The sequence below is a fragment of the Phaseolus vulgaris genome, chromosome 11 (assembly GCF_051622355.1).
Source record: "Phaseolus vulgaris cultivar YP4 chromosome 11, ASM5162235v1, whole genome shotgun sequence".
In the NCBI taxonomy this organism is placed as follows: domain Eukaryota; kingdom Viridiplantae; phylum Streptophyta; class Magnoliopsida; order Fabales; family Fabaceae; genus Phaseolus; species Phaseolus vulgaris.
The window spans coordinates 41308293-41323548 of NC_143508.1; the positions used below are offsets into that span (position 1 = coordinate 41308293).

General features: G+C 34.0%; 3 protein-coding genes across 3 annotated transcripts; 2 read left to right on the forward strand and 1 right to left on the reverse strand.

Moving 5' to 3' along the window:
* Positions 1–2170: 2170 nt before the first annotated feature.
* Positions 2171–3755, reverse strand: LOC150023262 (uncharacterized). Its single transcript, XM_090297778.1, has 2 exons — positions 3609–3755; positions 2171–2914 (listed from the first exon to the last, which is right to left on the reverse strand). The coding sequence occupies exons 1-2, from the start codon at positions 3753–3755 to the stop codon at positions 2324–2326; spliced, it is 738 nt and encodes a 245-aa protein (XP_090153904.1). The 3' UTR covers positions 2171–2323.
* Positions 3756–6785: 3030 nt separating this feature from the next.
* On the forward strand, positions 6786–10370 carry LOC137830454 (uncharacterized). Its single transcript, XM_068637808.2, has 4 exons — positions 6786–9019; positions 9095–9403; positions 9497–9602; positions 9678–10370. Exons 1-4 carry the CDS (start codon positions 7023–7025, stop codon positions 10368–10370), a joined length of 3105 nt encoding a protein of 1034 aa, XP_068493909.2. The 5' UTR covers positions 6786–7022.
* A 140-nt stretch (positions 10371–10510) lies between these two features.
* Positions 10511–12376, forward strand: LOC150023263 (uncharacterized). The gene is made up of 6 exons (XM_090297779.1): positions 10511–10907; positions 10985–11226; positions 11300–11512; positions 11594–11686; positions 11775–11876; positions 12326–12376. Exons 1-6 carry the CDS (start codon positions 10511–10513, stop codon positions 12374–12376), a joined length of 1098 nt encoding a protein of 365 aa, XP_090153905.1.
* The last annotated feature ends 2880 nt before the right edge of the window (positions 12377–15256 follow it).

Here is a 15256-nt window from a genome sequence, read left to right on the forward strand (position 1 = left end):
ACTTTGTTGAAGTCCTCTATTACTCCAAGGTTCCCCTTGTTAGTTCTGAGGCCTGAGTACTTTAGACCAGCTACAACAGTCCACACTTCATGTGTTATCTCCATATCTACACCTTTTACATGAGAAACAAGGTTGTTTCCCTCAAACTTGAGATTTGTGTAGAAAACTCTTATCAAATCTAGATAGATATTCCCTTTTATCTCCAAGAACTTTCTAGGGGATTGATCTTTGAGAAGCCTTCTGACATTGTCCAGCTTTTGGCTTTTCAGCCAATCAAAGCAAACAACTTTAGGGTTGTTTATCACTTTGGTGCTAGTCTCAAATCTATATCTCTCAATAACATCATTATCACCAGAAAACCATTCTTCAAGCCTTCCTCCAAACCTTACTGCTCTGGATTTGACTCTTCTTGAGGTGGGAGGAGTTGAGTCCATGATGGCAAAGATGAAAAGCAGAGAAAAGCTCACTCACAAATTTTGCTAGAGATGTTGCAATTGTTTGCTCTTGTGGAAGATCAGCATCAATAGATTTTATAGCACAAACAGAATCATAAAGAATTTAATGACATGAGTGGGTACCAGATTTTCAGAGAGAGAGGACTTGACCATGCCCTGCACAGAAAACGTCCGAAAAAGCAGAAAATCACATGGTCTTCACATGTGATCTTTGACTAGTCATTAAGGCTCTTGAATTTCCAAGATTTTGGAATATATTCCTTTATGACTGTTGTAACTTCTTTCTGAGCGTGATCAGCATTCAACACAGGTTCATAGACCAAGGATTCTCTCTTTAATTTGATCTGCAACGGATAGAAATTCAAAATACACTACAAAAAAATGTGTAAAAAGTGGCGGTTTTAATATGGCGGTTATTAATAACCGCCACAAATTTCAGTATAATACGTCATTTCATTAACCGCCACAATTATCTTTCAAATTATGTCATTTTTAACTGTCATAATTTTCCTTCAGAATTGAAATTGCTTTATTCCTTTATTCCTATATTCACATTTTTTATTTAAAAATCCTTCAGTTTTTCAATTGAAAATAATTTTTTTTTTTAAAACTTAAGAAAATAATTTTTTTTTTGAATTTCAGGAAACCAGAGTGAACCTAACTCCTAACTCTTCACTCTCGTCTCTCTCTGCCTCACGAACCCTAACTCTTCACTCTCGTCTCTCTCTGCCTCACGAACCCTAACTCTTCACTCTCGTCTCTCTTTGCCTCACGAACCCTAACTCTTCACTCTCGCCTCTCTCTGCCTCACGAACCCTAGCGCTCTCTGCCTACTCACGAACCCTACCGCTCTCGGCCCCCACACGAACCCTAGCGCTCTCGGCCTCCACACGAACCCTAGCGCTTTCTACATGGAACCGATTTGAAGGTAATTAAATGCTCGCACGTTCTCTTATCAATGTCGACCATCAACTTCATTCAACTTTATCCTTTACATTTTAGGTTTTATGCAATGAACCCGCGCTCTCTGCCTCCACACGAATCCGCGCATCATTCTTCTTGTTGAGATGTTGCAGGTAACATGAATGTCAGCTCGTCCTGTGGTTTCTATGGTCATATAATTTTTAGTCTGTCTGTGTCTGGTTGTGATTGTAATTCAAGTTAGGTTCCAATGAATGCAGTAGTCTAACAAACAGAGGAGCTACTGTTGGGTAGGTTTGGGTGAGTAGCTGCCAAATTTAGAGACAATGCAATTAAAGTTCTCACTTTCTATTTACCTTTTTCTAGCCTTTTTGCATTATTACCTTTTTCTATTACTACCTATTGCAACTCTCAGAATGTGATTTTCATTATGAAGTACCTAAAATATAGTAAGATTTAGGAATAAGGCATCACCTCTTTCCTTAAACCCTTTACAGCGTATCATCTGTATATTTTATTATTGCGTCAACATATCTCATTTTCATCTATTTTTTTCATTTTTGCTAATATTCAACAGCTACCAAAAATGGCATTTCTAGGAGTTGCCTTTTACAATCATATTATACCATTCATATGCCAATATTTCTTTTCTTCTTTTTCGTTTGTAGCTGGAAAACAAAATGTATCATTCACAACAATTACATTTATCTTAGTCTATACAGTTTTTCAAATCCAACGAAAACAATGCTGCAGAAGTGATCTCTTCAAGAAAAATATATGCAATGTTACAATTCCCTAAGTACAATTACATCATACATAGTCATGAACTAAAGAAACTCTATAGCCTAGAAATTCACCCCTTACAGCTCTGTATTTTTTTTGTAATGAAAATGGCATCTATGAACTCTAGTTTACAAAGATGAGAATCATAATCTTATTAAACCAAACTAGCTATCTGCTTCACCGATTTCTGAACTGTGTTTCATGCCTGAAGTATAGGCATGAGTAATACTATTTCCTGCATTAATTTCCTCATCAGCATCGTTCTTTGATGCTTCCAAATTCACTTCAACAGTGTTATCTTCTACGTATGTGACTTCATATATGTGTCCTCTGAGCCAACTTCCTTTACTAACACTTGACAGGTTTTCTTCATGCCGGATGTGTGCCCGACCAAATACTATTTCAATTTCATTGACATCAGGTGGGACACCATTTTCATCATGAAAGCTTTGGACCTCATCTATTTCTTCTGTCAATTCAGCATTTGTGGCACCCTCCACCACATTTTTCTGTATCCCGGTTTTCTTTTCTCTAATTATTGGCCATTCATCTCCATCATTCTCTTTTTCTGAGAAATCTAATGTAGCATTCTGTCTAGCAGGCACATCATTTAGTTGTTTCCTGAGTTGTACTTCTTTTTCTTTGCCATTACTTTTAGAATCATTTACTATTGATCCCTTTGGGTATTTCACATCACCATGCTCTTTGTGACCTGACTCACTTCTCCTTGATTCTATACCAACCTTTCCGCCATTCTATAAAAATTTAAAAAGTATTCTATAAAAATTTAAAAAGTATTTACAGTTAAAATAAGTTGAACTATGGATAAAGAATATTATTAAAAAACAAAGGGAGCTTGAACATTTTTATATCATAAAAAAATGAATTAAATTAAATACAACATTTTAGTGTATTCCAACTGATTCCCAACAAAATCTGTTTTTCAAATTTACAATTGAAAACATGAATGCAATGTTAGGGGAGGAGTTTGAGTGAGTATGTATAAAGGAAAGGAAAATAGTTAGTTATTTGAGAAATGTAGGGGAAGGAGATTGCATAGAAGAAGTGGAGCAGTTTGGAGCTAACTAGAATATTTGGTTGTTAGTGATAGTATGAAAGTGAAGAGAGAGTGACAGGGAGAGAAAGGTGAAAACTGATGTGTCCCTAACAATGGAAGATTAAAGAGTATTGATGGGAGAAGTTAATGCAGGAAAGGAAAATGGTGGAAAGCATAAGGGTCTGAAGTCAGCGGATACAGCTTGGGTGGCAGATGAATCCATCATAAATATACTCATACAATTTTTGCAGTACTGGAAAGCAACAAAAGCGAGAAACAAAAGCCAAGACATGGTTACAATACATGAATAAATGAAACTACACCAACAACTCTCTACCATCTACTCCCCCTAATCTTCCTAGAGCCTACGCAATTCATGCTTCGAAAGCGACCTGACACCAACATAGCCCAACGGTTTTATCAGACCCTGTGTCACCCTGTGTTCTTCTTCTTCCATAACCCAAGACTAATACACTACTACCCTCCAACTTCTTTTTATTTACTTTCACATGTTCACCTCTCTGTATTACAATTTGCATGTTTTTTTTATTAGTTTTTGAGTTGTGTTGTGGTCCAAAAAAAAAAAGATGAAGGGGGGGGGGGGGGGGTTTGGTTTGCATGATCTGAAGGCTGAAAAATGGAAACTGTAATAACATATGCTTCAACAGCTACCTACCTAGCTGCAGGCTGAAGCTATACTATTTATATATTGTGTGCACTTGATGTGTCTCTTACATTTAGTTATACATGCTCTTCAAATGGAATTATTGGGTAAGCTCACCACCACTGAATAAAGTTCCTTTTTCCAGCAATCTGGTTGATTTGAATGTGTCCCCATTCCCTTACATATGGTCCCACCCTCTATTTCTGTGGTCTCCCTTTATCCCATGGTGGTGCCAGATTTTTTGGATCATTGAGTCTGTGATAGATCAATGATGTTTTGTCCTTTTGATAAACTCTCCCTCATCAGATCATTTTGTCCCATCTGTATGCATTGGCTAATGGCTATTTTGGTAGGGCTATCCTCTTTCATCAACTCCATCCCTCATCTCATCATTTTCTCTCTCTCTCTCTCTCTCTCTCTCTCAATATAGCTATTTTTCATATATATAGATTTATGTTTGAAAATCTTATTTTGTGAATCAGGACATTTTTGGAAAACCGCCATTCTGAGTAGAAAATCCCAACACTTTCTGGAGGTGGTGTTAGCAGTGTTTTCAGCAACGGTTGAAGGGTGAAGAAAAGAAGAAGGTCGTGAAAAGAGAAAAGAGAAGTTTGGATAATTTGGAGTTATAGCAAAAAAGGGTACGTTTGAATATCAGATTTACTCTCCCTCCCTTGACAGTTGTAAAAATCAATCTACCTCTCTGTCTGTCTCTGACTAGCTAGCTCGTGATTATGTTAACTGTTTGACCTGTGCTAGGGACTTCTCACTTTTATGTTAATTATCACACGCACAATAATTATACGCTTTCTTTATTTGAAAATTTATTTTAAACCTCAGGTTTATGACAGAGAAAATAGAAAGGAAGAATGTGTTTTGTTTCTCTGTCCTTCTTCCTTAAAAAAATATAAAATATGAGTGATATATGAATAATATTACTGTCAGCTTAATTGAACATGCTAGCTATAACTCCATATTCTTAATATAGGTGCATGTATGTTGTGGACCCCATTTTTAATCCACCTTTTGTTTTCTTTCCAACTAAACTAAGACTTTTTTCTCTCACATTGTTGGTATAATTAATAAGCAAACAATAAAAATGGCTACTAGCTTGATGGTACCTCTTTACTGAATTTGTCTCTTGCAATTGTGAAGTTGTAGATTATAGTTTTTTATATATATATGTATGGAATATATATGAGAAAAAGCAAAAGTTAATAGTTTGAATGTGATTGTACCATTTATTTATAGTATTCTCTTCTTAATATGCTTTCATAATGTGTGGGGTGTAAGCAACTTTTGTGTGTGAGTTGTGCCCTTCCCTTCCTTTTAAATAGTCATAACCATTCCAGAATTACCACATTACAACGTCTTCAGTTTTTTCAGTCAACAATAATTTTTAATATACTTAAAAATACTAATGTTCAACAAAAACAAATATTAAATACCAGAATCTAAATGATTCCTAATTAATAACTGTTTTGAAAATTGATTTAAAAGTGAATGCCACAATTATAGTGCATTATTATTCTGAAAGCTGTTGATGAATCACACAGAGAAGGATTTGGTTTGCTGCAGAAACTGCTTTTCTGTATTAAGCATTGGATCTATGGAAATTGTTAAAGAAGTCAAGTCAAGGGATTTTATTAAGTCCTTAATCATGACTAAAAGATTATATAAAAGTGAGTTTATATTTTAATTTTTTTAGTTTTTTATTTAATTTTTAGTTTATAAAAGAATTGAGTTTTCACAACTCTTTTTAGAATTCAGTTTTCACTATGATGCCCATAACTTGTCCCTCTTGATGCTTTGGTGATGGTGACTATGCTCTCCTGATTGAGTGACTATTCTGATTTGCTATATTCTGTGTATTTGATTGACCAAACTTATCTAAGTTTATTTAAGTTGGATGTCACTTGTTTGGAATATTCTTACCCTGCTCTTTTAAGTTCATGTTGCAATCAATATAGTGTGTAAGGTGATTATTGTATTTTATGTACTAATCTGAATCATTTTGTGAATCAGGACTTCTTTGATAATTAGGAATCATAGGACAAGAATTGCTCTTAAGGCAGCACCCAAAAGGGTACGTTCAAAGACAAATTACTCACCAATTATATCAGATTTTATAAATTAATGTATTTTGAATATTGCTTAATACAATTCATATAGTTTATTATATGTTGTTTATATAGTTTATTATTTTATTTTAGATTGAGTGAGTTGTATTAAATTTTTTAGTTAACCTAATTCATAACATCTAATACTTTTACAATTGTTTTTATGTTTTATCATATTAATATTAATTATTTGTATATCATATTCTTAACATGTTGCCAATACTAAAGAACGTTAAATTTTATTTTGAATGGATAAATTTTTTATAATTAAAATTAATGAATTTGATAACTTGACCTAACTTAATTGAATTATAATCTGGTTGATTATTAAACAAAATATAAATGTTACTTTAGCTTATTTTTATATCCTTTCTGGGGAAAAGAGATACCCAATCTAATAGTTCCTAAGAAAGGCCAAATATAATTATCATAGTTATTGAGCTTTAGATGTGTCAAAAAATGTTTTCGATCTTAAAAAAATTACATTCCTTCTAAATTATATAATATTATTTTCATCCATTTTAAATTATGGATTTGCCAGAATAAAATGTAGTTTAGATTGTAAAGATTGATTATATTATGACTCAATTAATGGATAAAACCTACTATATTACAATTTCCAGCTTCACAATCATCTAGCAGTTTCACAACTTCACAACCATCACACTCCAAGTAAGTTTGTTTTAGTTAACTTTTTTTACTTCAGTTTAATATATAATATATGTACACATTACTGGATAAGTAATGTTCTATTTTGCTGTTTTGGTGTAGTCATGCCAATTGATAAATAGTGGATTTGTAAACCACGAAACACCATTGAGTATGCAAATGGGTTGAATGTGTTTTTGGATATTGCATTTCAACATGCTAATGGTCCTGTAATTAAGTGTCCATGTGCAAAATGTGGTTTCAAAAAGTGGCAAACAAGGGATGTAGTTCAAGAACACTTAACATGTACAGCTTTCCCTCAGAACTACAAAACTTGGTATTTGCATGGTGAAGGATCAAGTGTAATTGAGTCAATGGTCGCCACAAGTGCGCATGTCATTGAAGATTTATTGGAATCTCAAAATCCGATGGAAGACATGTTGAATGATGCATTCGGGTTTGCGGGGCATGATGAGGATACTGAAGCTGATGATCTGCAAACTAATATGGTGGGTGATGAAGGAAAGACAAACTTTGATGAATTGATGAGGGACAATAATGAACCCTTATATGAAGGTTGTACAAAGTATTCAAAATTATCATTCATGTTGAAGTTGTACCATATCAAATGCATGAGTAGAATGAGTGACAAAGCAATGACCATGATTCTAGAGTTGCTAAAGGACGCATTTGAACATGCTAAGTTTCCTAACTCGTTCTATGAGGCGAAAACTGTGATTACCAAACTTGGACTTAACTATGTCAAAATACCAGCTTGCCCAAAAGACTGTATGCTATATTGGGGTGAAGACAATGAAGGCTTAGAAGAATGTAAACGATGCAAAACATCTAAGTGGAAAAATAAAGATAAGAAGCAATACGCAAAAATCTTGCGTTACTTTCCATTAAAACCGCGTTTGCAAAGATTGTTTATGAGTTCTAAGACGATTGAGTCTATGACATGGCATGCATCAAAGGATAATCAAGATGGGTTGATGAGGCATCCTAGAGATTCCGAGGCTTGGAAATCATTTGATTTATTGCATCCAGAATTTGCAAATGATCCTCGAAATGTACGATTAGGCTTAGCTGCTGATGGCTTCAATCCTTATGGAAACATGAGTACAAACCATAGTATATGGCCAGTGGTTCTCATCCCATACAATCGCCCCCCTTGGCAGTGTATGAAGCAAACATCTTTTATCCTCTCCATGATAATTCCTGGAAAACAAATGGTAGGAAATGACATTGATGTTTACTTAGAACCACTCATAAGCGAATTGAAGGATTTATGGTTTGATGGAGTGCAAACATTTGACTATTCAAAAAAAGAAATGTTTACTTTGCGAGCAGCTTTGTTGTGGACAATTAGTGACTTCCCTGGGCTAGGTAATTTGTCTGGATGGAACACGCACACTGGTCTTGCTTGCCCTACCTGTAACTTTGAAACCGACTCTTCTTGGTTGTACAGGGGCAAATTCTGCTTTATGGGACATCGTAGATTTTTAAATAAAGAGCACAGATTCAGATTCAATAATCATTTTTTTGATGGAACAAATGAACTAAGGGATGCACCAAAACCTTTGTTAGGGTCAGACATATGGAATCAAATTGAGGGTATGAATGTTACATTTGGAAAACCATTAGACCCTATAGATACAAGTAAGAGGGCTCGTGGAAAGAATGTTGTTCAAGTTGGAGCAGAGCAATGGAGAAAGAGAAGTATATTTTTTGAACTTCCTTATTGGCGGACCAACTTGTTACGCCATTGTCTAGATGTGATGCATATTGAGAAAAATGTTTGTGACAATGTTTTGTACACATTACTTAATGATCCTAAGAAGTCCAAAGATAATCTCAAAGCCCGAAAGGTTCTTAAAGAAATGGGTATAAGGAAAGAGCTTTGGCCAAATGATAAAGGAAGATTTCGGCCAAGTGTATTTTCATTGTCAAAAACAAAGAAAAAAACGTTTTTGCGGACGTTGAAAAAGGCTAAAATGCCAGATGGATACTCAAGTAATATTGCAAGGTGTGTAGATTTGAAAGGTGGAAAGATTTTTGGACTCAAGAGTCATGATTGTCATATTCTTATGGAACAATTACTACCTATTGCCATACGTAATGTTCTACCAAACAATGTGACTGCCGTGATAGTAGAAATGTGTTCATTTTTTCGACAATTATGTGGGAAAAGTTTAAGTCAATTTGATCTTAATAAACTTGAGTCTCGCATGATTCAAACTCTTTGCCACTTGGAAATGTTATTTCCTCCTACCTTCTTTACAATCATGGTTCATTTAACATGTCATCTAGCTGGTGAGGCAAAACTTGGAGGACCGGTACATTACCGTTGGATGTATCCCATAGAAAGGTAAATTTCCTACGAACCTTTGTACTTTTTTTAAGTTCAAAGTTTGATTATTCTAATTGCGAAAGAATTTTATAGGTATTTGGGACACTTAAAATCGTATGTTCGAAACAAGGCACAACCTGAAGGTTCTATTGCTGAAGGATACCTAGCTGAAGAGGTTTTGACCTTTTGTTCTCAATATATGGAAGGGATGAAAACAAGAACTAATAGACCTTCACGTGTAGATGACTCTTTCAACACAAATATTTCAGAATTGAATACCCTATTTCCACCAATTGGTAGAGTTGTAAGTGCTGCTTCAACTTTTGAGATGTCAACTATTGAGAGAACACAAGCACATCGATATGTGTTATTTAATTGCCCTCAAGTTCAACCTTACATTGAGTGAGTATTAACACTCAATATAAATCTAATTATGTTGAAAAGTTGTCCTTTATGGAATTATTAGTAATATATTGGTTTCAAATTTTTTCTTAGGGAATTTAGACAACATTTACGAAGAAGGTCTAGAGGGAGAAGAATTCCAAATACAGAGCTAGAAAAGATTATCAATAAGGATTTCATGAATTGGTTTCCTCAAAGGGTAGGTACAATATGTTTTTACAAGTTTAAAATGTCAATTTCAAAGATATACTGACAACAAGCATTATTTTTGTAGATTAATAACATAGCCATTTCAAGTACAGTTGCAAATGATCTTAAGTATCTAGCTCAAGGTCCAACAACACATGCTAGAAGAATTTCTGCCTTTAATGTAAATGGTTTCAAATTTAGAACTGAAAGTCGAGAACATGACCTAAAAACCCAAAACTGTGGAGTGTTCTTAACTTCTTCAACATCATGTGTTGTAAGTGGTGTGGATCAAAATATTAGACAAGCAGATTTGGCATATTATGGAAAATTAGAAGATATAATTGAGCTTAATTACTATGGTCATTTTAAGGTTATCTTGTTCAAATGTAAATGGGCTGACACCACAAGGGACTGTGGGTTGAGGAAGGATCCTTGGGGTTTCACTTGTATTAATTTTTCAAGGTTAATTCACACGGGAGATCGTGAGGAGCATGATCCATACATTGAAGCTTCACAAGCTGGAATGGTATATTATATAGATGATGAGGTGAATAAGGAATGGTCAATTGTTGTCCATTTGAAACCACGAGACTTGTATGATATGGGAGAAGGAGATGGTGAAGTTTGTGAAGTAGAACCGTGTCCACAACAAGACTTACATGAATTTTTCAGCAACTCTGACCAATTGGCATTATTTAGGGAGGATGAAGATGATGAATTACTAAATGAGGACAACAATGATGATGAACTTCATGAAAATGACTCAATGTCAAAGTAATAATAACCTTGGTTCAGCTGCACTATTAATATGTTCATTCATCTACTATGTGCATGTATGAAGCTTTTAATATATCTCCACTTTTAATATATCTTCAAATTTAAATTATGTTGTTGATTACTTCAATTTTATGTGCAGATATGCCTAAACCTAAAAGGATCAAGAACTTGCTTAAGTCAGTTGCTGGTTCAGACAAATCTGTGGCCAACTATGTAAACATTAATGCTACGCCTTCTACTACACAGGACCAGACAAGAACTACTTCTGCAAGTCCATTTGGATCTCCACTACCACAAGCTTCTCAATCTATTCATCAACAAACCTCACAACCTACACAATCACAAACTTCACAAGTTCCACAATCACAAGCTTCACAAGTTCCACAACCACAGACTGAATCTGAAAATCTTGAATCATCTGAATCTGTACCTCCAGCAACTTCTGAATCTGCACCTGCACAACCAACTTCTGAGTCTGAAAGAGTGCAACCAAGAAAATCAAGGCAATCAAACCACTATTGGTTTGTTGATGCTATAGGTAAAATCTTTTGTCTTTTTTTCTTTACATGTAATAAGTTTCACTGCACATGAAATAATGTATTTGGATTTTTATAGATGGCGAAGGAGTTAGTCAAAAACTAAAGGTGAAGGTTAGGGATGCTCATAACTTACCTACCGGATTACGTGTGGTGGTGAACTATGATGACAATTTTCAACCAATTGGAGAAGCATCTGGTTTACTTGCTGGAGTTTGTGGACAACTAGCAGCAAATCATGTATTGTTCCCTATTAGTTTTGAAAAGTGGTCAACTTTGCCAGATACTTACAAGGATACAGTGTGGGAGAGTGTACTAAAGGTAATATAACTTACATTGAAATAACTTTAATTTATTCAATACATTTGGACTAACTTCTTTTCTTTTTTTGAAGTCTCGATTTTGTTTCAAAGTAAATGAAGATTTGGCTAAAAGAGATGTTATGTTTAAAATTGGGAAACTGTGGAGGGAATACAGATGCAAGCTTTGGAATGAATTTTATGACCCTCTTATGAGCAGAAGTGACCTCATCAAGAATGTTCCAGCTGGATTAAACATGGAACAATGGGTTGTTTTTGTTGATTATCGTTTGAGGCCTTCTACAGTGGTATAGTAAACTCTGTTTTTTATTATTATTAATAAGCTTACTTTAAGTTTACACAAAACTGATTTCATTTTCACTTTGTAGAACATGTGTAATAGAAATAGAGATATAAGGAAGAGACAAATTATTCCTCACACTGGTGGTGCTATGTCTTTGTCAAGAAGAAGAAATAATTTGGTATTTGTTTACTTATATTGTGCTCTTTATTTTAATATATTACAATTTCCACCACATTATACTTATATTATTATTGTTGAACATATAGAAAATTGAGACTGGTAAAAATATTGGACGAGCTGAAATGTGGAAGATCACACATAAGAGGAAAAATGGCATATATGTGAATGAAGAGGCGCTGGAAATTGGGGTAAGTGTTTGGACTACTTTGATGATGATGTATTGATCATAGAAATATATTGGACTGCTTTGATGATGATGTATTGATCATGGAAATATACTGGACTACTTTGATGATGATGTATTGATCATGGAAATATACTGGACTGCTTTGATGATGTATTGATCATGATGATATATTGATCTGCTTTGATGATGATGTATTGATCATGATGATATATTGAACTGCTTTGATGATGATGTATTGATATGGGAAGTGGTGGATAGGAAAAAGAAAAAGCAGGAAATCTAGAAATAGTAATAATAATAAGAATTATAATGATAAAAATGAATGGTAGTTTATGTGATGGTGACCGGCACAGAGAGGTATGATAGCATGAACTTAAGTGGAATCAGGGGTGGGTAATTGTTATTTATAGATGAATAGGTGCATCTATATTTAGGGGTATGATTTTACAGATTTTGTCTCTAAGGTTCCAACCACATGGTCTTAATTTGGATAGTGATTGATGAGTGAGAATGCTATCATATAGATTTTAGCACTAGATTGATTGATGACCAAACACATGGTGTGTTCTTAATCGCACTAGATTTTAGCATGCTATGGGAAATTAATAATGGAGTGCAGGTATAAAGAACCTTTTACCACAAGGGAATTTTAAAATTAATCAATATTTTCTTTTATAGCATGCTTTAATTATTACGTACCATTATTCCAAACACAATCACATTATTATGTATAAATAATTAATAACCAAATGATAAAGTCACTAATCAATATCTGCATGCATGCTCCCCTTTTTCTTTAGTCAGTATATTCAGGCCTTTAATTTCTCAGTTTTTTTTCTTACCTTTTTACCTTCTTTGGGTTTTAAGTCACTGTCATCAAAATTGTAGAGAATTGGGATGAACTTTGGATGGTTTCTTTTATACCTTACTCTCATTCTATGTTGTAGTTGAGAGTTCAACCATTTCATTATGTTTACTGCTGCTGCCATGATATATTTTCAATTTTATCCAGGAAAAAATTGATGAACTAATATTGACAAATCCAAAAGGTGGTTCAAATATATCTCCAGAAGATCCAATTGGTGTCATATTTGGTAAGGAGCATCCGGGTCGAGTTAGAGGGCTATCATATGGAGCTTGTCCCAGCCTTGCTTTTAAAGGATCCACAACAAGGCTAAGTGGTATGAACCATGCTTCCTCTAGTTCAACTTCATCAAATGTGGAGGACAGGATAACTCAAATGGAAAATGAGCTTGCAACTGTGAAAAATCAAATGAACACTTTGCTTGCTTATATTGCTTCAAGAAAAGACGTTCCAGAACATTTTGCTGCAATAGCAGCTAATTTGGTTCATGCATCCACCAATGAGGTATTAATATATTTAAATATTTATTGGTGTCTTTTATTTTATAATTATAAACATACAAATTCATTAACTTAAAATTATTTATTTCAGGCATCAGATTATGGAAGTGGTGCTCCATCACCTAATCAAGTAATAGGATCAAGTGCCGGAAGCAAAACTGATTAGAGATGTGTGTTTTAATTTTAAACTTGACTAGGAATGTATGAACTTTTGAACAACTATGTGTTGGAATTTTAAACTTAATTAGGGATGTATGAACTTTTTATGTGTTTTAAACTTTTGAACATTATTATGTGTGTTTTAACTTTCAATTACATATAAACATTTGAACATTATTATGTGTGCTTTAATTTTTAATGAAATGAATGGATGATTATAACTTTATACATTATTTTATTTTATTTTGAAAAAGTGGTGGTTAAATTTTATAATTGTATAAAACAGATTATAAAAAAGATTATAGAAAAGTGGTGGTTAAATTTTATAATTGTATAAAACAGATTATAAAAAAAAATTATAAAAAAGATTATAAAAAAGTGGTTAAATTTTCCTTATTCAGTAATAAAATTACGTCAGTTAAAAACGCCACTACTTACGAATATTATGGTGTCAGAATCTTCTTCAATGATTGTAAATTGCGACAGTTATAACTGACACTACTTACAGATAAAAACCGCCACTACTTACACTATGTTTAAAGTGGCGGGTGTTGCGGCGGGTAACATAAAACCGCCACATTAAACTTTGTGGCGGCCAGTTCTATGGCGGTTTGGGAAACCGCCACAAGCGTATATTGTGGCGGTTATAAACGCCACTTTATACGAAAAAAACCGCCACAATATACACTTTTTTTGTAGTGATAGAAATTAAATTGATTTCTTCACAGTGCTGTCAGACTCAAAACAATCGGTTGTTTCGAGAAAACAATCAGTTGTTTTTCTGCAGCAGTAAACTCATTTTGAATTTTTTAGCATGGGCATAATTAAATCAAAGCAGATGAAATTGAACACTTTAAAAAGGTTATACAAACATGTAAAAGAACTTAAAAACAGAATTAATAATAGAGATAAGGAATGTCTTATCCTTTGTGTTGTTCTTTCAATGAGCCATGTGCTTTGAGATCACGAAGCCTTGATTTGACTGTTGAGGTCTTTTGGACAGATACATAACATTGATTCAGCTTCAATGTTGGTCTTTTCTTTCCAAAAACTTGATCAGATGACTCAGTCCTTCACACTTCTTTAGATTTCCTGCAAAAGCATGAGTTCAAGCAACAAGATATGGTCCCTTCACAAATGTGGATCCAATTGGTTTCTTTTTCTCATTTGGAACCTCACATCCTTTATGAATCCATTTCATGTAGCCTCTAGGAACATAAAACTTTCTTATTTTGCAGAATCTAACCGAATGGCCCTTCTTCATGCAATAAAAGCATGTAACAACCGGTTGTTTCGATTTAACAATTGGTTGTTTTACTGGCTTTCTTAAAAAAAATTTTGAAAACTTATCTTGTTGGTTTTGTGGATTGAAACCTAAACCAACCTTTCCAAAAATACGGCTTTGAGATGCCAAGACATTCTCAAAGTTAGATTTCCCTTTTGAAAGCTTGTCCATAGCGTCAACAAGATAATGCACATTTTTCTCAAGATTTTCACAATTTTCACAAATGAGAGTGTCACACTTCCAAGAAGAATTTTTTAAATGATTTTTCAGGTTTTTGAAATCATTTTTTGATTTTTCAATCTCATCTTCAAGTGATTTCACTCTCTTTTCCAACCAGCTGTTAAGTTCTTTCAATCGGTTGTTTGAAAGCACCAATCGATTAGCTTCATCGTGAGTTTCTTGAAAAGCTTCAAGTAATTCACTATAATTTTGTTCATTTAAAGAAGCACATGAACTTACCTCACTTGAGCTACATGATTCATCATCTTCTTCAACAATCAAGCAAATGTTTGCTTTCTCATCTTCACTTGATGAAGAACTTGATGACGATACCTCATTTTCATCCCAAGCTA